This window comes from Scophthalmus maximus, chromosome 21 (assembly GCF_022379125.1).
Source record: "Scophthalmus maximus strain ysfricsl-2021 chromosome 21, ASM2237912v1, whole genome shotgun sequence".
NCBI classification, from domain to species: Eukaryota; Metazoa; Chordata; class Actinopteri; order Pleuronectiformes; family Scophthalmidae; genus Scophthalmus; species Scophthalmus maximus.
The window spans coordinates 7,287,552-7,312,826 of NC_061535.1; the positions used below are offsets into that span (position 1 = coordinate 7,287,552).

General features: G+C 43.7%; 1 protein-coding gene across 4 annotated transcripts in view; it reads left to right on the forward strand.

Moving 5' to 3' along the window:
* The first annotated feature begins 6,774 nt into the window (after positions 1–6,774).
* The window catches only part of LOC118291229 (matrix metalloproteinase-16-like), a 53,467-nt gene continuing 34,966 nt past the window's right edge, over positions 6,775–25,275 (forward strand). The window contains exons 1-5 of one of the 4 annotated variants that reach the window (XM_047329867.1): positions 6,775–7,262; positions 7,366–7,724; positions 19,999–20,147; positions 21,492–21,506; positions 21,751–21,873. In XM_047329867.1, the coding sequence (XP_047185823.1) occupies positions 7,623–7,724; positions 19,999–20,147; positions 21,492–21,506; positions 21,751–21,873 (389 nt within the window). In that variant the 5' untranslated portion in view covers positions 6,775–7,262; positions 7,366–7,622. Of the gene's footprint in view, positions 7,263–7,365; positions 7,725–19,998; positions 20,148–21,491; positions 21,507–21,750; positions 21,874–25,275 lie in introns of those variants that run through there. The other 3 variants (XM_035619294.2, XM_035619296.2, XM_035619295.2) reach the window with 3 other exon arrangements.

Consider the following 25,275-nt stretch of genomic DNA (forward strand, 5'->3'; position numbering starts at 1 on the left):
TAGGGCCTAATTTTCAGTGGAAAAAATTCTTAGAAATGTGGGAACATAGGGCTGTGGGTACATAGGCACGCTCCCGGTTGAGGCTAACCCACTTCTTCTGTTAAATGTTCCTGTGTGAGTTGGTTCTTTGCCCATGAGCCTTGAACCAATTTATTACCCAGAGGTGAACGGTGTGTGCGTAGAGCTTCAGGGTGCTGTAATAGGTGATAATTGCTCAAAGCAGGGTGGTCAGCGCATTGCTCATCCATCTGCCGAACAGGAACCGCTCAGCTTGTATTCAGTAGTGTGTTGGGGTGGAGCAGCCATGACGCTCGCGGCGGAGCTTTCCCACCTTAACATCTGTTCCATTAAAACCCATCACGGTACACTAACACAATCTGCAGGTTCCCTCTGAGTCTGAGGTCACGACCAACACGCATTTGACGAAGACGGCGCAGATACCATCAGACCCTGACTGATAAATTATACATCAGCTGGCAATCCCAGCGCTGCTCTCACCGCTTTCTTCACCACAACATTTACAGAGAAATGACATTAACAGTGAATAATGTATCAGTGGCAGTTATTTTCGATACACACTTTAGCTTAGCTTAGCATACAGACTGGAAACGGAGGGAAACCGCTATCATGGTTGTGTCCAAAAGCAACAAACAACAACTCTAAGGCTGAGGGATGAACTGCATATTATATGTTTGTTTAGTCATCCAACCACTCATTTTCTGCCTCTTATCCAGAGTCTGGTCACGCTGGCTGCAGGCGGTCCACACGTCCCCTCTCCCCAACAGAGTTTTCTAGCTCCTCGTGGAGGATCCTGAGCGGCTCTCTGGCCAGATGAGTAACTCTATATATATTCTCTCCATCCTGTTCTGGGTCTACCCAGAGGCTTCCTACCAGTTGGCCTCTGCTGGCTCCTCAAAGACTAAACCCAGACACCCTTTGGATAACTCAAATCCATCACTTGTACCTGTGATTTTAATCTTTCAGTCAGAACCTGAAGCTCGCAAGCACAGTTGACGGCTGGAGCATGGACTGGTGTCACCGCTGTCATACGGGTGCTCGTTGGTGCAGTGTGATGCCCACATTCCTGCTGTCTCTCTCACTCCATCATACCTTCACTTGTGAATACGACCCTGAGATACTTATTCTGTCACTTGAGGCAGCAACTCGCTCCCAAGACTTCTGCTGAGATACCATGATACCAACCGTAATATTTACTGTGCAGATATTGGAGTTGTATCAATCTTTTCTTTTGACTCTCAGCGAGAAAGTGACATTTTCCCAAATTATCAACAAAGAAACACTTTTCCTTCCAAGCTTGGAGTAATCTTCCATTTCTGAAAAAAACAAACAGACACTGTGTCTCCACACATCTTTTATATTTGTCATTAAGTGCAGGCGATGGGACGTGGCCAAGTGTCTCCCACTGAAGTTATTAACGGCATCATTCTGCTTTATTCCCACAAGCACAAGTTTGAAGAAGAAACTGTTGGCCATACTGAGCCACAGAGGGGGGGATGGGGGTGGGGATAGAGGGAGAGTTTGCCAACAGCGCCAATCGACATAACTTCCGATTTTGCGGCGAGTATCAGCTTCAGGTTTTTGGCCGGTGGGTGGCTGCATGGTACGAATGTTTACCCCGTACAGGAAGGGTGGAAACATTTCAGCGAGAGAGCCGCTGTAACCACAAGTAATCACGGGGGAAAATCTCCCCAAAGCCATCTGTGTGTGTGTGTGTGTGTGTGTGTGTGTGTGTGTGTGTGTGTGTGTGTGTGAGTGAGTGAGTGAGGGGAATAAGCTTCCTTTACTCTGACTTTGAAGCTTACAGTTTCTAGTCTTATCAGATCGATGGGGGGGGTGCCGCAGCAGTGGAGTCAGTATAATACTGTGTGTTGGTGGATCAGACACGACATTAAAACTGATAACTGATCAGTGTTTGTTGATAGAATTTGGTAGATGTCCTGTAGATGGACATACAGGTCATGGATACAATATAGAATAAAATACATTCTACTTCTGTTAGAGACCAGTTTCCTGTGTAACTTACATCATTATGATGTTACATTAACTACTATGATAAGATGATATCAGCTGGGATTGACTCCAGACCCCGCCAACACTTAAAGGACAACCGGCATAGATAATGGACGGATGGATTGAGTGAATCTGAATTATATTTTCAAGTGCAAACCACAAGAATTCTCTCCATATTGGACTATTTTGGTAATTTACGTCCAATGCCAACACCACTGCTGGAGGCAGGAGGCCTCATGCCCAACATTTTTCTACAGCAGCATGAAATTTGGATCCCCTTTTAGACAAATAGTTTAAGTTGTTGTTATTATCTTTATCTTTAAATCATTGAAGGTCATCCCATCTTCTTCTCTTCCGTAGATTTCTGTTCTCAATAGGCCAAGTCAAGCTACAGTTAGTTGTGGTTTGTTTTTGTTACCTGCAGGTTTCTCCCTCAGTCCAGGAAACAGGAAGCCTATAAATCTGGTTGTTGTTGATGCACCGCTAAGCTCATTATTTAAATATCTGGTCTGTTCTCAATAAAGGCAACGTTTGGGCTGTAATGTGTTCATTTTTTTTTTAAGCTGACCCATTTCTGCTGTTTTTCTGAATATATGCGTGCAGAGTTAGAACATGCCGATGCCCGACTCCCATCGTGCTCCATGGCAGGGACTCCGGCTCTGTGGCCGGGTTAAGAGAGATCAGCTTTCTGCTTTGTGTTAAAACTTCCTAGAAGGAGGAGCAGTCACATGACTGATGGAGCCTGAGACCCAGATGTGCTGGTTTCCTGCATCACTTATTCCTCAGAGCTGAGCCAAGTCATGACTCAAAATGGCAAAATGAAAGGGTTCTAGCTCAGTGCACATGCAGTGCCATGCTGTGTTTGGTGAAATTACTTCACATGTGAGAACTTCTTTTTAACTACTGGCAGCCAGAAAGGATATAATACAAGCCGAGGGAGACTGAGCCAACACGTTTTCATCCTTTATTGAACTGAATGAGTAAATGTCTTCTGGCAGACTCGAAATGCAAACTCCTATAAATCCACCGAAAAATGAAAAATTAGAGAATTAAAGAGAAAAATTAGAGAAGAGATTGTAACATAAAAATGCAACGTTTGCATGCTCTCAGCTTACACCCACAGTGCGACTCACATTGCTGAAGAACACAAATCACCAACCAAGAAAACTCAATCCATTCATTATCTGCTTATCCTCTGAGCGTCGGAGACTTGGGATTGGGCGCGAGGCGGGGCACACCCTGGACAGGCCCCAGGTGTACAATGTAGTGAGATGGAAAGCGAAAATAAAAATAATCAAAAAGTAAAGCTGACAAATGCAAATTGTTCGTGGTTTGGAAGAATTTCCATGTGAAAGAAAAAAGCGATCCAGAGTGGAAAAAACACAAGTGAAGTGGTCCAACTGTGAAATAGGCTCTTATTGGACTGGAGCATAGTGGATTTTCCTTTTAGTCGACTGTGGCAGGTCACCCAATAACACAACAATCAATCAGAGACCTTCAATCTTTCTGAGAGGGCGGCTTCTCGCTGTGCTTCCAACCCTTCCCCGGAGCTTCATCTCTCCAACCTCAGGAAGAGAATTAGCAGTTAAACATGCTGTGACATGAAGTTCTACTCCCAAAGAAGTGAAGCAAATGCCTGAGCAGATCATCCAGAAGAAACATCCTATATGTTTATAATGATACATAATATCTTATCTTTTCTTTAATCCTCTGCTCCGGCAGATGGATGGGAGGCTTGGGTTCACGCTGCCAGGAGGTCCTGGAGGTCTGACTGGGAGCAGATGCAGCAGTTATGAGACAAGCATGTTTGGAAAGGGGAGCTTTGAGGATCTGGCAAAGCTCTGCGCTGGTGGGAGGACCAGTTGCAAAGGGCCAGAACCCTTCAGATAGGCTATTCAGGATTGTTGAGCAAGAGAGGAAATCTTTAAGAGAAGGAGAGGAAGATGGAACTGGAAAAGGAGAGAGGAAGCCAGGATGAGAGAATGATCCAAGCTGCCAACACACTTCTAAATGAGCACGGGGAAAACAAAGAAAGGAAGGCAAGCTATCACACGTTCATCACACAGCAGTGAAATGATTCAGTCCAAAAGACAAAAAAAACAGGGACACGACTTCTGTGTCACCTGTTCTGCAACACTCTTCAGCTGTGGTCATGCAGCCTAGCGTCTAATGTGATTCACTAATGGTAAAGGTTTTGTTTTAGGAGATAAAATAAATCACTGTGAAATAAAGGATAGTGTAAACACAGATAAAACCCTCAAACATTACTTTCAGGACATTGCTTGATTCAATAAAAATCAAATGAATTACTAACCTCATCAATGGGCTAATGGTGCAGCTCACACACACACACACACACACACACACACACACACACACTTTATCCCTTGGTGTTAGGTTAAGTGGAAAATCATTGATCAGACTCTATAACATGAAGAGATTAGACACACTTTTTTCTTTGTGTCACAGTTCTTTATATTCTATATATTTCCTCTCTATATATGACACAGTTAACCGTTAGCTTCCTGGATGTAGAGAGGACTGAACCTCGATGACTGTTTTTTCTGTGGTTAAGTGGAAAATCATTGATCAGACTCTATAACATGAAGAGATTAGACACACTTTTTTCTTTGTGCCACAGTTCTTTATATTCTATATATGACACAGTTAACCGTCAGCTTCCTGGATGTACAGAGGACTGAACCTCGATGACTGTTTTTTCCTGTAAAACCAGGGCCAACATCAGCTTTCTTACAGTAAGTACAGTGACGGTCCCGATGGCCTCGTCATCACCTCTGTACTTGAGCCGATCATCGCCCTCTGGTGGAGCTGAACGGTTTATAAAATGAATACAGCAAGTAACACCCACACACAGACACACAACATGCACTTTGTAGCAGAAGAGACGAAACACAAATGTCTGAAACAACCACCGATATGAAGAATCGGTGTAAAAGCAAAGCTATTATCCTCCCATATACCTGACTTTGTTGTAACACTCACTGAAGGCTGATACTGAAGCAATGCTTTGTCCCGTTCATGCTTGATATAAGCAAACAACAACAACTTGCAGCCCACTGTTGAAACTGTGTTTGGAACATGTGACATGTTTAGCTTTTTCTGCCTTTGTTTGGAAACTCATGAGCAATAGTTACTTGTGCTTTTATTTTGGTAAAGTGACACTAAATTCCTATGCTGTTGTCATATGAAAAGCTCACAACTCCAACTTTGATTAGTCTGTTGATTTGGGTGTAATTACATTAACATGCATAATTGTCCCGACAGGAAAAGAGGAAGACATGTCAAACACAGACTGTCAGGACGAAGACTGTCTTTTAGAAGACATACTGGCTTTACAGGCAGACAGACTGGTCTGATATGAAGACGGACTGGTCTTATATGAAGACGGACTGGTCTTATATGAAGACGGACTGGTCTTATATGAAGACGGACTGGTCTTATATGAAGACGGACTGATCTTATATGAAGACGGACTGGTCTTATATGAAGATGGACTGATCTTATATGAAGACAGACTGATCTTATATGAAGACGGACTGATCTTATATGAAGACAGACTGATCTTATATAAAGACAGACTGATCTTATATGAAGACAGACTGGTCTTATATGAAGACGGACTGGTCTTATATGAAGACGGACTGATCTTATATGAAGACGGACTGGTCTTATATGAAGACGGACTGGTCTTATATGAAGACAGACTGGTCTTATATGAAGACAGACTGGTCTTATATAAAGACAGACTGATCTTATATGAAGACAGACTGATCTTATATGAAGACAGACTGATCTTATATAAAGACAGACTGATCTTATATGAAGACAGACTGATCTTATATAAAGACAGACTGATCTTATATGAAGACAGACTGATCTTATATAAAGACAGACTGATCTTATATGAAGACAGACTGGTCTTATATAAAGACAGACTGATCTTATATGAAGACAGACTGATCTTATATGAAGACAGACTGATCTTATATAAAGACGGACTGATCTTATATGAAGACGGACTGGTCTTATATGAAGACGGACTGGTCTTATATGAAGACGGACTGGTCTTATATGAAGACAGACTGGTCTTATATGAAGACAGACTGGTCTTATATAAAGACAGACTGATCTTATATGAAGACAGACTGATCTTATATGAAGACAGACTGATCTTATATAAAGACAGACTGATCTTATATGAAGACAGACTGATCTTATATAAAGACAGACTGATCTTATATGAAGACAGACTGATCTTATATAAAGACAGACTGATCTTATATGAAGACAGACTGGTCTTATATAAAGACAGACTGATCTTATATGAAGACAGACTGATCTTATATGAAGACAGACTGATCTTATATAAAGACAGACTGATCTTATATGAAGACAGACTGATCTTATATAAAGACAGACTGATCTTATATGAAGACAGACTGATCTTATATAAAGACAGACTGATCTTATATGAAGACAGACTGGTCTTATATAAAGACAGACTGATCTTATATGAAGACAGACTGGTCTTATATAAAGACAGACTGATCTTATATGAAGACAGACTGATCTTATATGAAGACAGACTGGTCTTATATAAAGACAGACTGATCTTATATGAAGACAGACTGATCTTATATGAAGACAGACTGGTCTTATATGAAGACAGACTTGTTTTACTGGCGAATTTGGAAAAGGAGTGGGATGGGGCGCTCGGTTCGCGCATGCGCACTCGGTGGGAAACTCGATAGAAAACGGGCAGCTATGCCGCGCGCTGCAGAAAACGGGCTGGACTCGTCCTCTTGGAGCAACGGCCGGTGTGACGGAGGACTGACCCGGGGACCGCGGGACCGGGAGGCAGCTGACAGACGTTGACGGGCTCATCTCTCCCCGGGGAACGACCTCCTCCCGGAAGCCCCCGCCCCGCCCCGCTCCGCCCGCCCCGCTCCGCTCGTCCGGCCGCGAGAGACGCCGACACTCCGGGCGATGTCGCCGCTCGACGCGTAGGACTGTACTGCTCGTGGTCCGCCCGCGAGAAGCGACTGGGAACGAGCGGCGAGAAACAGCGACGGCGAGCGGCCAGCGGCGGCTCCACCATGGTCCCACCGGCGCCCCGGCTCCACGGCCGCGGTGCGAGGACGCTGTGTTTGCAGCTGCTGCTGTGGATTTTATGTTCCGTGAACGGAGAGGAGCAGCCGTTCAGCGTGGAGGTAAGACCCGGGCACGGCGGCCTGTCGCCCCCCCCTCCCCCTCCATGTCATCCCGTGTCCCCCTCCTCCTCCTCCTTCCCTCTCTGTGTCCTGTCTCCTGCAGCTTCACTTCATCGCACCGTTTGACCGAAGTGAACTTGTTGTGCCAGCATCAGACAGAACCAGCTGCACCACGTGGTCCCGGCGGTGGAGCCGCAGAGGAGACCTGGACAAGAGTCGAGGGACAGTCCTTGTCTTCGGTTCGGGACTCTGCACAAGCTGCTCCCTCTGTAGAAAAAACACTGATGGGACCGTTTGGCATCCTCTTTTGTTTTCCACACTTTTGACACCACCACCACCACCACACGGGGACATCCATCCATGTCCACATGGGTTGTTTCAGCTTGGCGAGTGGCGAGGCTGCTTCCTCTGGAAGGAAGAGAGTGTGTAGGCAGAAGACTCGGTCCAGATGCTGCAGGTCAGGTCAGCTCACATGACAGCGAGAGGAAGGAAGTCAGAGAGAGAGAGTGTGTGTGTGTGTGTGTGTGTGTGTGTGAAGACATCTGCTCTGTGCAGTCTCCAGGTAGATCTCTGTCTGTCTTCTCTGAGACCCAGCCAGTGCCATTGAAGGTGTTTGTATCAGCATCATCATCATCATCATTTCTCAGTCCCTGAGTTTCTCTCTCTCTCTCTCTCTCTCTCTCTCTCTCTCAGTGTAGATGTGATGGCAGTGAGGTGAAAGCTAAACTCTTAGATGAGAGATGTGCGCTGAAGAAGCTGCCTGTAAAAGTCTTCCTGTTGTGAAGTATCAGGAGATGACATGAGGGGTTGATGTGGCAGAGTCTTGCTCAGGGACACGTAAAAGGACTCGCACTTGTCAGAGCATTAACCCGCCAACACAATGTGGGACTGACTGCACACTAAACCTGAACGTGCCGACGGGAGATTCCTATCTGTGATCTGGCCCGCTCACCAGATTTTTTTAGTTAGGTTTTGTTTTTTTCAGGACAATCCTCGTCCTGACTTATAGGCCGAGGTGAGAGGTACTGTTGGGAGGTGGAAGCTGTAAACTGAGCCAGTTTTACCAGGGGGGGAGGGGGGGGGGAGGGCGCTGTGACAGTGAACCGTGAAGGTGAGTTTATCCGAGGTGGCAGAAGCAGGGCACAGTAATGAGCCTGAAACACACACGTCTTACAGTCTCTGCTGCTGCTGCTGCTGCTGCTGCTGCTCAGTCCATTGGAGCTGTGCGGCCGTACTGTACTTCTGCCACGTTGTATAACGGCTGCTGGTCTGAAAAACCTGTGGAGACTGAAGGGATTTCCCTGGAGCCACTTACTGTACGGGTCCAGTTCTGACTGTGTGTGTGTGTGTGTGTGCGTGCGTGTGTGTGCGTGCGCGTGCGTGTGTGTCTGTGTGTGTGTCTGTGTGTCTGTCTGTCTGTCTGTGTGTGTGTGTGCGTGTGTGCGTGCGTGTGTGTGTGTGTGTGTGTTTGTCTCTAACACCACAGATGGCTGAGGTCATAATGAATACAGATGTGTATTATTACAGCCCCGTGTGAGGTGGGGACGCCATCAGAAACCTGCCAATACCGGTTAACTACATATAGATTTGATAGAAAAAAAAAAATGGTTTTAATGTGACATTTAGTGTGCAGGTGGCCTCTCGGGCTTATTATTATCCTCAGAGTTTATGTAATGCAGAGTAATTAGGAGATAATGGATGTTGAATTAGTTTGTCCTGTCTGGGTTTGAGGATGAAGTTGCACTTAGTGTTAAAACACACAGGTCGGCTCTCCTCTCGTGTGGTGTTCAACTCTCTGGTGCTTTGAGGCTTTGAGTTAATGTTATGGTATTGTTACACTTAACAAGTCAAGGCCCCTTACTTTTAGCTGCTGAAACTCTCTGTCCTGTGCAGCGGACTGATGCTACGCTCCCACTTAAGCTTTTAGTGGAGGCACCGTGACGTGACTCACATGTACATTTGATGATTTACAGTGAAAGGGGAAACGTGTTCGTCTCTGTACGCGTCTGTGTCTCGGTCTCACAGGCTGTGTCTGTGCTCTAGCGGTTCACCTTCTCTTCTCTCTGCCGGTTGTCGGGTACTTTGACTCACAGGTGATTTTTCTCACCACAGTCACTTTCTCCAGAACAGCAGCAGCAGCAGCAGCAGCGCCGGAGGCACCGAATGCACGGTCACACTCGGTGTCGGACAGAGAGACTACAGGTGTCTCACGCAGCGTTTGAATCGTGGCGCCGCGCTCAGCGGAGACGAAGGCACACAGATGATCTGCTGTACGACAAAGAGAGCCCAACGTTTCTGTTGTGTCTCCGTCTGCAGGGACACTTCTGTCTGACTGTCTGTGAACACACCTCTGTCTGTCTGTCTCTGTCAGTCTGTCTGTCTGACTGTGAGTGTGTACTGTCTTTCTCCCTGTATTTGTTTTTTTTCTCTCCAGTTAATTGATTGGTTGTTTGGATCGGTGAAAGTGAACACAATTAAGAGCTATTTTTGAATTTGGCTGATCGTCTGAAACCCAAAGACATTTTCATCAGCTCACCACAAAGTGAGACTGGGAAAAAGAAATAAAGGCTGGAGCCGTCAAACATTTGACATCTGTGCTCAACTGTGGTCACACACACGATGAATCAATTATCAAAATAGTGGCTGATTATTTTTCCTTCAGAGGTTTCAGCTCAACACAAAGACGGCGTTCCACTTCCAGATGTGGAGGGTGCAGTTCATGACATGTGGCCATAACTATCAGACACACACACACACACACACACACACACACACACACACACACACACACACACACACAGCGTCTTGAGGACTAGATTAAATTGAACAGTTTAAAGCAGCCGATGACTACAGTTTAAGTGTGTTTTACATATCCACGCATATGGACATGTGTCATGAATATAAAGGTGTTGGTCACACCGCTGTGGCTGCTGATCGCTGAGAGCGCCAGTGAAGACCGCTCTGAGCCGTTGTCACTATGTGGAGAATGTCAGAGCTTCATGCCTGTCACAGCTCCGGTTACCAGCCGGCATGTTCAGCCTCTTGACTGGCATCTGGGTAATGCAAAACACCTGGACTCTCTCTGTGTGTGTGTGTGTGTGTGTGTGTGTGTGTGTGTGTGTGTGTGTGTGTGTGTGTGTGTGTGTGTGTGTGTGTGTGTGTGTGTGTGTGTGTGTGTGTGTGTGTGTGTGTGTGTGTGTGTGTGTGTGTGTGTGTGTGTGTGTGTGTGTGTGTGTGTGTGTGTCAGCTTCCCTCACTTCCAGGGATGTTTGTCCTCACTTCTCAGTGTTTATCTGTGTTTATGTGTGTGTGTTTATTTTTGAGTGTGTTTGTCTCTGTGTTTATGTGTGTGTGTTTATTTTTGAGTGTGTTTGTCTCTGTCTCTGTGTTTATGTGTGTCCCTCCCTTCTCTGTCACATTTGACATGGAGCAGCGTCTCCGTTTTCCTCCCTGTCCTCGCTTCTGCTTCTGGTAACCGTTTCACTTTAGCTCACTGAAGACAGGACGTTGAAACTAGGTTTAACGGCACACAATTCAACACTTTGTTAAAACAGTCAGTGACCTTATTTGCTGTTTTCACGCTGTGTTTCCCAGAAGTGTCTTGGCAGTCGGTCAGTGTACGTGGTGGGTTTTTCCTTGAATTGTCTTCTAATGAAGTTCGGATGTTCCTTTACTTTCTGGCTCCATATGCATTTTTCTTCTATCCAGACAGACAGATAGATGGTGTCTTACTATTGGTGATCTTGACATCTTAATTAATATTGCATCATCTCCTCTGCAACGGAGCTTATGTTTTTGCCCCTGCCCATTGGTTTGTTTGTTGGTTGGTTTGTTTGTTAGGAGAATTGCGCAAAAACTACCGATCAGATTTCCTCAAAACTTTGTGGAAGGATGGGACATGGCCTAGAAAGAACCCATCAAATTTTGGCGCAGATCTGGACATGGGTGGATTATCTTTTCCCCCACTTTCTTTAACCATACCATGCCGTAAGCGCTCTGCTGAGTGCCTTTCTAGTATTCATATGGAAATATTAGTCCTTTTAAAGAGTCTGACTGATGTGTTTTCTTCGGGGCCAATGGCGATACCAATATTGCATTGTAAAAAAATTCTGATACTGACTTTTATTTGCCCATATAAATGGCAGTGATTCTTAAGACGTCGTGGTCAAATCCTTAATGAGGCTTTATATTTCCCAGTTGAACTTAATTGTAAATAAAGATAAATATATTTTTGCCGAATATAGTTATTTTTATTATAAATATCTATAAATAAATAAACAAAGCAGTAATACTTCTGTATAATAAAAGTTTTCATATCTGCGCGTATCAGTAAACATGAACACTCGTACCGATTCGCCTGTGAAAGGCTCATATCAGCTTTCATCGTTCTTTTGGAAACAATCACACTCATATCTTCAACAGTGGATATGGTAATTGTTTGTTGCTGCTGTTGCTTTGCGGCCAAGTTTTCCTCCTTCATACACGCTATGATTTCACCTCCTGTGTCTGACTGCGTGCAGGTGTATTTGTTAGTGTGATCATACTTGTGTGTTTCAACCTCGTTTCTTACTCAGCAATCCTGGATTGCAAGTACACGCACGCACGCACGTGCACACACAGCTTTCTTGCTTGACGTCATTTGGCTTCGGTGGGAGAGCAGATTTCAGAGCCACTGGGGTGTCTGTGTCAGTCTGTTCACCCAATCCTAGAGAAATACAACAACACCTGCACTGACCTGAATGATTCATGATCTCACACACACACACACACACACACACACACACACACACACACACACACACACACACACACACACACACACAGATCTGTGTCATTGGTCACAGCTTACTGGGCTGTTAAATCTTTAATGTGACTGACAACGGCAACATTAGTTGATGCACATGGGGAATTACATGCAAGGCTGTCAATTAAGCTGTTGACAGAAATAAACGTGTGTGTGTGTGTGTGTGTTTGTGTGTGTGTGTGTGTTTCATGGAAACTGTTGCAGTCTATAATTGCAATCCTTTTGTGCACTCTGTGTGCAGCAATCACTGATCATTGTCCATCCCAAAAGGAACACAAGTGGAAACCTGAACCCCAGTCAACCTCATGGAGCTTTTGTCTAACTGAGATCATACTGCAGAGGAAGTCGGATATAAAAACGTCAGGTGGTGTCGTGACGTCACGATCCAGACCTGTCTTTTTTAACGTCTGAGGTCATTGAAATGCTCTGCACGTTCCCGGCGGACGATCCGGTGTCAGAGGCACAGTTCTGATCAGTATGTGTGATCAGGCCGTGACATTTTTGGGCGACATTTTTGTGACCTTTTTTTCCTAATGGGGCCACTGAGATTGTGAGCATTTCATGAATAAAGCATTTCTCTAGTGCCTGCCCGTGTGTGTGTGTGTGTGTGTGTGTTTTGGCACTCGGGGCTAAAGAAGAAACAATGCATTTTTCAGCCTTTGCAAAAATCACGTTGCATGTGAGTCATGAGGTGCACTGGACAGCTTTGGTATCATTAGAAGTGATGTTGAGTCTTATGCAAATTTCACTGCATGAATTTAAGTCCCGCAGTTTAAAGTTCGGGTGCTCGTGTGTGGGTTTGTGGTAACTGGTGTGGGCAGGAGGGCTTTGGTTGCCTTGACGACCCTGGCACGATTGCCAGCGGTTCAGTGTGTGACCGATGAATAATTCAGGGCGGTCTGAGGCTGCAGGCTTTCCCGACGGGCCGGGATCACATTCCCACGAGTCACCTGGACCCCCCGCCCCCCATCATACGCTGCATGGATTGTCAAACTCATATCTCTGCTGTCTTGCAGACTGAAAAACACGGCAAGCTGCTTTTTTTAATTCTGAGAAACTGTAGCTGAGTGAAAATGTTGAACTAGCGGCAACTGTTCCTTATCTTCTATCTTTTGATCTACTGTGACTGAATAATTGAATGTAAAAATTAAATTACAATGCAATAAATCTTTTTATTGCTAGATAACACAGCTGGTAATTGAAGAAATGTGATTTCTTCTTCAACTACTTCCTTTAGTTTGTAATAATTACAAGAGCTTCGATTTGTAATGGTGGTGGCCAAATCATATCACAATCTTTTTAACGCTCAATCATCATCCGCAATCTTAAATTGTGATCTTTCTTCCCAACTTTGAATTGCACTGTTGAGAATATTCAGACTCCAGCATCTGGACTCATCTGTTTACACCATTTCAAACACAGTGTGAGTCACATCCTTCCACTGTTTGCTGGTTTTATCATATTGTTTTGATGCTCCAATGCGTCAGTCAGTGGTAACTGTTTATACCTCATGAGATACAGATGAATGAGTGAAACAATCTCTGCATGTTTCCTTCGAATGCTTCCTTTGTCGGTGGTTGAATAGATTTGTCGTATTACCTCCAGAAGTGTCAACCATTGGCCAACAAAGTTCAAAAATATGCTTTTTAAACATAACACATTTTTCAGATACATCTCATCGTAAAAAGACCGTATGATAGAGACCAGTAATTCTGTTGGTTTGTCGTTGATTCTGAGGTTTATCGATTATAGATTGTCCGCATTTTATCCTTCGTTTGAGATTAGATGTACCCTTATCCACGGTTTCCACTAGGGACGGCAGCCTGACTAAAACTAGTCTCAATTCTGTGCTTTTTCGATTGTGCTCACTTATTTATTTATTTTATTTAAGTACTTGGCAGTTATGGCAAACTCCTAAGTCAATGCATTAAAGCTCTAGTTGCCAGTTTGCAGCTAATATGCAAATGTGAAACACCCCATATTTTTCAATTTTATTTATATCTTTTATATTGTATAGCCTTAATTTATTGGACATAAAGATTGAATGGGAAACGTGAAAACAGTCCTCCCAAACATCTTCATCATAAGCATCATGAAGGTTTTTTCCATATTATATTGTTTATAACTTTGCAGGCTGTTTAAAAAACTGAAACGATCCCTTGTGAAATGCATTATATGCCTCTTGACAGGTCCAAAAAGAGCCAAGTACTAAGTTAGCATTTGCATGTATATATAAAGTCTTATAAACCTGGAGGATATTAATGCTGATGAATATACAAGGTGATAAACCTCTGAGTGGGCTTGTGAACACTCTCTGGTTGGAACATTCATTCCTGGTCTGTGACAAACCTGCCCTGATTACCCCCAGTATTTCTGTTTGTACCACACATGTAAAGTGTGATGTGAGGTGTTGCCACAGAAATGGACTTGTGAACGTCTGATTACTTACAGAAAAGTTGCAGTGTGTTGATCTCTCTGGGCCAACGTATGAATCACGTGCTGTGATGTTGTAATCTCTCTTCAGACAAACCCTCGGTCTTCTGGACCTGTGAACAAACCTGGATTTAATTCAGAGGAACTCCAGACGATGGATGTACTGATCCAACCTTTTCAGTCCTAATACTGATACTGATACTTGGGCTCGATGCCAACTGATTCCAACCTTCTCCACTGTGCGGAAGAGACTGGGGTCATCGTTTCATGCGTAAAAACGTCTGAACCCCAAATGGTTTCTGGTCGTATTAGTTTTATCTCTACATATTTTAGAGATATAATGTGATAGCATATAATATACCCGCATGTCCTTGAATGTCCCCCGATATTCCTTGCATGTCTTTTGGTGTCACCTGACTTATTCATGGCTTCTCAGTCGAACTGAGGAGCAGATATTTTTATTTATTTACTTTTCCTACACAATTTAATGTGCAAAAATGTTTCATTTTAGACAACATTTTAAATAAGACATGAAGAATAAAGTACGTGTTGATGAAGGAATGATGGAAACAAACCTCAAACAGTATTCATTCATTCAAGGAACCTTGAAAATCCAATAATACTTTGTGTTCTCACAGTTTCTGTCTCTGATAAGTGGGCTAATAGTATTGTTCACAGTCTTTTTATAAAGTCACCCTAAAGTCAAACTTCCACCGTCATCTCTGTGTGCACCGCTGTCCATCATCAGTGAATACACGCCTGATCTGTAACCTGAGGGAACCAGGCTCTTCTCAGCTGATCGGATGCGCTGCGCACTGTCAGCGCATTGCCATGCCGACCGGGTTCCCCGAGGCGTGCTTCATCCATAATAGAGTGACTCCGCCAACTCGCAGGTTTAAGCCTTTTGATTGCACCCATCGGCTAATTAGTCCGCCTTCTGCACATCAGGTGCAGCGGCTGGTTGAGGTGGTCCAGGGACATGAGCGCTGCCAGTTCACCTCGGTTCAGTGCTCATGTGAGGCGTCTGCGAGAAGACGAGGTATGCGAGTCACTCTAGTGCACTGCCATCCCTTTCATTGTGCAAAGAACACGCTTTGTTACGGGATGAACCCCCGAAACCTGGTGCCAAACTGTAACTAGAAGGAGCGCGCACATGCACAACACACAGCATAAAGGGAATGTGGTTCAAGTGAGCTAAGATGCATCTTTGTTCATTACTGTGAGTGCAATAGAACCACAGTGAGTAAAAAGCTAATGAGAGTAATTTATGAGAGCACCTGTTCAACAAACATGCATCTGAAGAAAATCAATGTTTCCAGCTTTGCCCACAGTCTCCATCCACCACTGTAGGTTTTGCCCATAATGAGCTTGTTAGGCTAAAAGCAAATTGTTATGACTGAGCTAGAACTAAATTCGCCCGTCTGCTTTCTGTTTGGCCTAATTAGCCATGTGTATTAAATTCAGGCAAATTCTTCACTCAGTGCTTTCATTCCGGGGATATAATTGATTTTTTTAGTCAGGATTATAATTTAAAATTTGTTTCCAGGGAGATGCGTTCCACTTTTAATGACTTGGCTTTTCTAAACATCACTGTTACTGCTCCCAGAACAATGCTTTGTTAAATAAAAGACGCAGTATGATGAATAACTTTCAGTCCCATTCTGAATATTTTTCTTTGCGCAGTGATGAAGAAACAATGAGAGAAGTTGTGCAGACGTTGGTTTACCTCACATGATTTCAGAGTCTGGTCTCTTGTATGTATAGCTGGATTGAGAACATCGGGCTTTAAACCACAAGCAGTGTTTATCTGTCCACTGCGTGATAAAGGTGAGATAGAAATGTGCTCTGAGAAGCAGTGTGGAGCAGTGAGGGGAGGCCCGTCCCTTCCAGCATGAGAGAGATCTCCTTTAGAGTCAAGTGAAATCAAGTGTGGAGCCAAAAATAGGCACATGTTAGCCTCCTTATGTTTCCCTGGTTTTGGACAACTTTAACCTCGTTGTAGCTCTACTCCTTCAAGAAGTGCTTGGTATTTTTCTAACCACATGATCACGAGTTTACGCATGAGGAACTGGTTAAAATCAGTTGAGTCCTTGTGTGGCTGAATGGTACGAACGAACACTGTGTTAAACCAGAAAAATGTTCATTATGACAGCTACATGTTGATATATTCATCATTTCATCTTTCCAAACTGTCTGTAGTCTCATTTTAGTCTTTGAGGAGCTAATTCCAGATGGTTTTCACTCGCTGTTTCCAGTCTTTATGATAAACTATGCTAACCAGCTGCTGGTTACATTTTCACATTTTTACAGACTGATATGAGACCCACATCCGACTTCATACTTTTGCTGCACCAAGCAGCAGCAACAGTATATCTGTTTGGCTCAGTATGCAGTGCCACGTCTAAACTGTATACTTGTTGTTTGACCTCCGTGAAGCAGCGGGGAATTCACAGAGGCAGAGCCAAACATAGTGAGAACAAAAAAGCTCCAGTGTCAGAAAGGGGACATGAGGGAGGGACATGTGAGACGGGAACAGAGATGATTACAGGATAGGAAAAGGGAAACAAGGGAAAGATCTGAGACTGCAGAAAATCACCAAGGGTCATCGTGGTCTACACGCGTACGCTTGGGCAGATCATGATGGAGGATATGAGTGTGTGTGGTCCAGGTCACGTTGTGGGGACCTAAATCTGTTCACACAGTCACATTATGGCGAATTCATTTTCATTCATCAGGAAAACCCCTTATAATCATTAAACCTTAAGGGGAAGAGTTTTTTTTCCAGCAAATTATGCACGGTTTGGGTTAAGGTTAGGTTATTGTAATTCCTGGGTGTGGTGTGTGTTAGATTTAGACTTTGAGATATGGATATAGAGGCAGAGGGAAATCCATGACGTATCCATGACCAGAGCGACCAGGTAAACTGCAGAGGTTCCTATGATCCTACGTCTGGTAAATTGGTCAAATGCAGATAACAATCTGAATGCTACTGCTTAGAGTAGAGCCTCCATCACAGAGTCTTCACATACTCTGATATTTAACTGACATTAAGAGCCAAAACAAGTTTGATAAAGTTTTTATTCTGAAGAATGTGAGATTTTTACTTTTATCTTCAACTTAATGTAGAAGGATTTGTCATTGTAATATTGATATTCATAGGTAACATTTAGTGTTATGCTTTATTCTGGGGCTTCCCCAAAAAGAAGAGTTTACTTTGCTTCAGACAAAGCTCTGAGAAAACATTTGGCTTTTGTTAGTTGTGCTCAGATGTTGATCATTCCACTAAAAGAACTCTAATGGAATCCAAGTAAATACTGTATTCATTAATTATTCATTTTGTAAATCCAAGTAAATACTGTGCTCATTAATTATTTATTTTCTAAATCCAAGGAAATACTGTGTTCATTAATTATTCATTTTCTGTAAAAAAAAACAACAACCCTATGTTGAATTAATGGTTGCTTGTAGACATGATGAGCTGTTTTGAAGTGAGTTTACCAGTTGAATACTCTCCGTCTCCTCTGAAGTTGTACTCTTATCTGCAGCAGTCTTTCCAAAGTCCTGTCTAGGAAAAAAATGAGGACACGATGGGACCTGCCATATCTTCAAAGTTGTCTTTTCCAGGTCTTGATTGGAATAGTGTGTGTCGTCTTGGGAATTCCGCTTATTCACTTTCTTGCCAAGCGTTAAACGAGAGGATCGGTAAGACATAAGGCTGCAGCCAGTGGCCAGTTAGCTTAGCATGAAGACGGGAAGCCACTGGTCAAGATGTCAAAGGTTGCCCTCTTGTTCAGTCGCACCAGACCAAGTTTTTACAGCGCTGATTGTTGCTGCTTGGAGCCCGACACAAGGCTTAGTTACTGTAACACAAGCTGCGGACTCGCATCTGTCGGTGCAGGGGTAATGGTTTGTCTTTCATGGTGTTCTCGCCATGCTTCCCTTCGCTGTTTAGTGCATTTCGCTCTCAGTGTGTGTGCTATCCCGAGCAGCGGGCCTCCATCTTGACTGAAGCTGCTCGACAACACTGTGTACAAGAATAGCGCTCAGATTTCACAGCACAGCGCCGCTGAATGAAGAATAAGATCGCTTGAGGCAAACGCACCCTGGCAGCTCTGAGTTCATTGGCTCTTGGAGACTTCAGACCAATATTTTTGTGTCCTCCTCTCTGCACTTCAACCAGTACAATTTATCTCCCGTTATGTGGTTGTTTGGCACTGTGTAGCTCAATGCGGCAGTTTGTGAATCCGCTGAGCATTTCTATGATGAAGACTAAGGGAATACATAGAGACTGGGTTTATTCTAATTTGTGAAGCCTGTTGTGTGGGAACATACAACAACCCTCTCCCGCCTTGTCCCAAGACCTCCTAAGCTGTGATTCCCCCCTGGCAGGATTTCATAGCAACTCTGAAAGCTCCATTACACCAAAGCCCTTTTCCCTGACAAGCAAAATGACATGATCACAGACGACATCCTGCTCTATAAACGAGCAAAGAGATGTCTCGCTTTGTGCTCGTGCCCTTTTCCTTACACAAATGTCTCAAGTGTCTTTAGATCTGTCACTTGTTCCTCACATATCTCCATCTCTCTCACATAATGTCAAATCTTGATGACATTTAAATGGTGTTGTACAGAACATGGAGTAGGTTTTACCCTCATTTATTCAGGGAAATTCAGCTGACTATTACTTCTATTCAAAGTGCTTCAGTTGCACAAATACAAAGCTACAAATTCTCAGCCGGGAACCTGCAGACTCACCCTCTGGCACGGAGCCCCTCAGCCGGACTAGGTGCAGTAAGGTGCCTTGCTCTAGGGCACCTTCTCCTAAGCATGTCTTTTTCAGATGATGCCTCTCTCAAAGCTCCTAGCAAAGCATAACACCTAGCCTGGCTCTGTCTGAACAGACACATATAAAATTCGTCTTTACATGTCACATCCTATTGATAGATGTGTGAAAATGTCGTCACTGTAAACGAGGATGTTAACAGAGCAGCGAGGTGCGAGGAGTTATTCCACACTTCCCTGGTTCCCATTCATTTTTCCCATTGACAATGTCGGTGACTCACAGTCTGGATCAACATGACTCTCTCCGACTTCTGTCATCAGAACAAATGCAGTGGAAAATATGTGCTCCTACAGTTGGAAAGCTCCTGAACATAAAACCTTCAGTGGAGAACTTAATTAAGACGCCTGTGGTGCATTGTGGCAAAAAACATCCAATCACAGCATAAATCACTTCACTGTTAAATTTGAAACCGGTTTGACAGAATTCAGCAGCTGTGGAGCTGCGTTTTGTTCACAACTTAAACTAGGACGAGCTCAAAATTCACTTCTGCTCTCGTTCTCACCCCTGACTGGCTCCCTCTCAGTGACAATGGCAGCCAAGGCTTATTGGTATTGTAGGATTTAGATGCTCAAATTTCTTTCCCACTGTCTGAACCGGAAACCCTTTGCTATAACGTCTAAACGTTCCCTCTCTGTTTTCATGTGTTTTTTTTGTAGGCATGGCTCCAGAGGTATGGCTACCTCCCTTCTGCAGACCCCAGAATGTCCGTGCTGCGTTCTGCCCGAGTCATGCAGTCGGCTATCGCTGCCATGCAGCGCCGCTACGGCCTCAATGTCACAGGGACTCTGGACAGCAACACTATAGAGTGAGTCACATCGCTTCAACCTTTAAATATGTCACTATGTGTTTCTTCAAAGAGGAAAAAACATTCATGGTCAGTTTTTCTGTGAATCCACATAAATACATAAATATCTCAGCAGCTTAATGTAAAAAAACTGTAAATGTTCATTTCTTGTCTTAGACTGCATGTCAGAGTGGATAAATAAACACATGTTTTGTGCATGTTACTTTGGACATTCGGGTTTATAGACTTTCACACAAATGACCATTTCACCAGTGTGATGATGTATTGAAACATAAAAACAAGGGCTCTTCAGATGCTGGTGATGGTGTTGTAATCAGTGCTTGATTTTCTAAGAGATGAAATTTGAACTCAGACACAGGTAAATACTTCATACGAGGAGTGAACAACAATCAGAAGGTTAAATGCGCAGTGAACTGAGAAGCCGTGGTTTCAAAAACGGCTAATGTACTTGCAGTAGTCATTCATTGGTTTTTGTTATTTAGATTAATAAAGTGGCCTAGACTGTTAAATGGAAGGTTCGAGTGTCGTTCAATGCTTGCCCATTTTGCTTTCTGAAGGCAGGCAGACACAAAGCAGAACTGACCTGAGGTTTAAGTGGGGCCGTTCATACAGAATTAAGAATAAGAATAAACGCTGCTACATGCAAAAGTGATCAAACTAGAGCGAGGACAAGTTCTGGCTTGCGCTGGCTCCAATCCGTACAGGGATACAGCAGAGGATTAAACCACCTGAACGCAACAAGATGGAGAGGGATGAGCTTCTTTGTGACTGGTCATCAGACATCCTGTAAATGGAGCTGAAATCACAATGTTTAACTCGTGTGTCAGACGACGTCGTGGTTATCAGAGCAGAGCGCCGACTGCTGGGTAACATGTCGTCTTATTGGGCCACGGTCTCAGTCACTTGTTCCATCGTCTGACAGCAGAAGCAGAAAAAAACATGTAAAGGAGAAGTTTTATTTATTATTAAAATACTGTATATGTGAGCACAGAGGGGAGGGGCATGGGGTATACACAGTGCAGCCATATTACCGGTTTTGACTCGTATTATTAAACCGAATGGGAGCCCAGGCTTCACCCTGTTTTAACCCTTGGGCCTCACCCAGATGTCCTGTCACCTGTTCACTGATATTTGTCCCCAGCTACACTGAAATAACATCCGTGCTACAAGTAGCACTGGGTTTAATTTGGCCACTGAGCTGTAGCATGACAATGTGGTGGCCACTGGTGTGAATGCAGACAAACATCTGTCCAACCACTGGACCGAAACTGAGTGAATGTGATAATAACTGTACACCTGTTTGTTTTTTTCTGTTCCCCCCTCTGCTTCTCTTTGTTGATGAAGCGATAACACGATAAGGTGAGGCGTCTCTTCTACCCATGAATTCATCAATGTCTACTTGTGTGCAGTGTGTGGATTACATGACAGTGCATGTTTTTTGTTTAGAAAGAACTTGGATGCAAACATAGAGGGATCTTTAAATGAATGATCACAGTCTTAGACTTGCATCAGTGTTTAAAGATATATGCTGCTGCTGATGCGTGTACTGTAGCACTATGAAGGATCAGTGCTGATTGCTGGCCTCCTCTCCGCTCTCCTGCAGGTGGATGAAGAAGCCCAGATGTGGGGTTCCCGACCAGATGGGGGGTGCGTCCAAATTAAGTGTCAGGAAACGGCGGTACGCCCTCACAGGACAGAAGTGGCAGCACAAACATATCACGTACAGGTGGGTGGACTTTAATGGTAAAGTTAATTCATTTCATCTTGAGCAGGACTCATTACAGCATTGCACAATAATCCATCTTCACACAAAAACTGATTAAGATATACATTCCTTGCAGAGAGATTTAATTTTTTCTTTTCCTTGGCCTTCATGTTAGCCCTTTTTTAAAAACTCTTTCCTCATCTTCCTCTGATGTTGGCGGCCTCTTTCTATGTGTAAAAGTTTGGACTATATATGCCCTTTTTGCGACCTCTTGGTGTTTGAACATTTCTATATTTCCCAGCAAAGGAGCCACTGCTGAACACGGTCAACAAGGTTTGATCTTATGTAATAGACAGATAGTGTAAAACTTGACTTCACACACAGCACAGATTGTGTTCTTTAAACCCTGAGACTGTGGAAGAAGAACCAGCGTTATCCCCCCACAAAGCTGTGTAGCTCAAATGGGAAAAGAGTGTACATGCACCAGAGACATCATCGCCAATTTCATAATTCAGAAGCACATTTTATGGCATGCAGCTCCATGAGTAATGTATAGGACAACATGCTACACTTATATAATATTTAGTGAGGTCAGTAGCCCAGCGTCTGTAATATTTTATACCTACCATGCTGTTGGCTGCCTCCAGCTCCATGTTTCATGGGATAATCCTGAAGAAGTGGAACGGTTTTTTGAAAAATGTATTTCTGCTCTGCCTTGAGGATAAATGTATAAGCAGTATTACATGCTGAATATAATCTAGTGGATCAGTGACCTACAGCTGAAGTAGGACTGTATATCCCTGTATATTTCTCTTTAAAATATTACGCCGGGATTGGGATTGGATTGGAAGTAGTTCTGTTCGAGCTTGGTCCATCTGTGATGGCACAGGTCCGAAGAAAAGAGGGAGAACGAGCAAACCTGAGGAAGAGTGGGAGACGAGATGGGTGGAAATGAGGAGTTCTGGAGGAGAGGCAGCTGGAGAGGAAGAGATGAATTGAGAGGAGGAAACCCCAGTGGAGGGCGGAGGGTGCTCTCTGACAGATTAGGGTTATGTAATAGGGTTTGTGTGTGTGCGTGTGTGTGCTGGCCTCTAGTCAGCAGTCAGATGTGCCTGCAGCTGCTCCTTTTATCTCAGTGCAATGCGGTGGAGGTAGTTAGAGAGCACAGCACGTTTATTTTACAGTTCCTGTATTTTCCTGCGATTGTCCTGGAAACTGTCCTCATGGTTTCCTAAAAATGGCCTTGTATCTATGTGTGAATTGCTGGGACATTTCCCAAAAGAGGCCTACACAGTCTGGTTCTAAGGGAAATAGATAAAGTGTCAGTTGTTAGAGTTATAAGTTATATACCCATCTGTCAAGTATAGCGGCTTAAAGCCATGAAGAATTCAAATGAAGAACATTTGTTTGTCTTTCTAGGAAACTGATAGATATTGACGATTGTTTCATGAAGTTTCATTTACCCACTATACTACATCTTTAGTAGGGCTGAACGATTAATTGCATTTGAGATAATATCGCGATATGACAAAACGCGATTTTCTGTTATGGTGTCTAGTTGACAATTTTACACTTAACACTTTTATAACTACACATTTAGACTCACTAGTTGACTGTACAGAGAAATGCTGCATTAATCGAAAGACATATTCCGGCTTCAAATAACCCGTTTTATTTCTTTTCTTTACGATCTCTGTTGGAGAAAAATACAATGGCAGCCAGCATAACTCAGCCGGGATCAATCTTGATCTTTGAACATGCCTCTGTATCTGTGGAGGGAAAAAAAATGGCTCAATATCATTAGATGGATTTGATACTGCAATTTTAAGCTTCATTTGACTTTGTTAAAAGTCTTTGAACTTGCTTCTTTACATTGTGCGGGAACACAATGCTTGTGTGTACTGTGAATCCGTCGTCTCCCTCCAGAGTTGCAGTTGTAAACCTGAATCCAGGTCAGAGCCTTTGCTGCTGTCTTCCTTCTTTCTTATTCAAACAGTAATCTTAGGAAAGCAACGCTGGCATTTGGAAAGCATTACAAATGCATGGCCGCCCAGGCGTGTGCTAGTTTCCATGCAGCCACATACAGTACCTGCTGTGGGGAGGCACCAATTAGCTTTGGCATTCCGACTGTTCTCGCTGCATGCAGGTACTTCGAGCTGCATCTGGAGTCACTGTCACCTCGCAACATGGAGTAGAATATTTGATTTGGCCTCCAAGCAGGTCGGATTCTTCCATTTGTCATTAAGCAGCTTCTCCCTGCGTGAGTTTCCGCCGAGTTGGGTAATAATAGTCTTTCAGTCAGAGCAGGACATGTACTCATGGAGACCCTTTCCATTTTAGTCTCATTAATGTCACACATTTGGACTCTTTCTCTGGCTCAGATGACGTTCATTTAAAAAACGGGCTCTTACTCTGCTTCTCTGTCTGCTCCACACAAGCACTTCAAAACACAGAAGGACCATTTAGCGTTGCCTCAATCAGGCGCAGCCAGTTTACTCATCACATCCACACTCCTCTTCAGTTGATATTGAGGACTCCTGTAATTTAAGCGTTTGCCTGTGCCTTTTTAGATTTAATGCTCATACTTATTTTTGTTATTGCCAGTTGAGGACATATTACTTCCATCAAATTATTTTATCTACAGCAAGCCATTAAAACCTGCAACCTGCTGTTGCTCTCAGCTCCGGGCTCTGTTGGTTATGACTGATCAGTTTTTTGTTGTGATAAGGCTGTATTCAAAATAGGTTGCGTTGATGGTTAATGGTGTTAATTAAGTTAATAGTTAATGAAGCAATCAATGAAGAAATCAAACGCATCTTTGCTAAAGTGGTCGTCAGCTGTCGTCAAGTCAATCACGGGAAGAGCAGTTCAAGGAAGAGAAGCAGTTTGTGCTTTGGTGTAGGCAACTAGGACAGCCAATATAAACACTGCAGCTCATTCAGTAGCACTTTATCTATATGTCATAGCTTCCCTTGAAACTTCTGAGCAAGTAGGGAAGAGGAAAAATCAAATATCAGAATTTACACATTGCACTTATGATCCGAACATCAAGCAACCAACTCTCCTCCGTGGTCAGACTCTGAGCTACCAGCAGAACAACACGCAGCATATTGTGAGTTCACAAGCGTATGGGCTGGAGGATGTAAACTACACCTCTCCATCTACCCCGGAGAGAATGTGAGAGCGTGACACTGAGATATTTTTGGAGGGAATAAAATGGAGAGAGGCTTTCCTGATTGCCCAAACCCGACTAGGGCTCTCGGCAGGCGCTGGGCTGTTGATAATCTTTAATTAGAAAATAAATTCCAGAGGCAAATTCCTCTCCACACCTGCAGCCAGTCGACTGGCAGGGAAGGACTCAGCTGTTTTCCCTTCCAGATTGCTCCATTTAGCTCTCTGCTGGGGAACAGGCTGAGCGTGAAA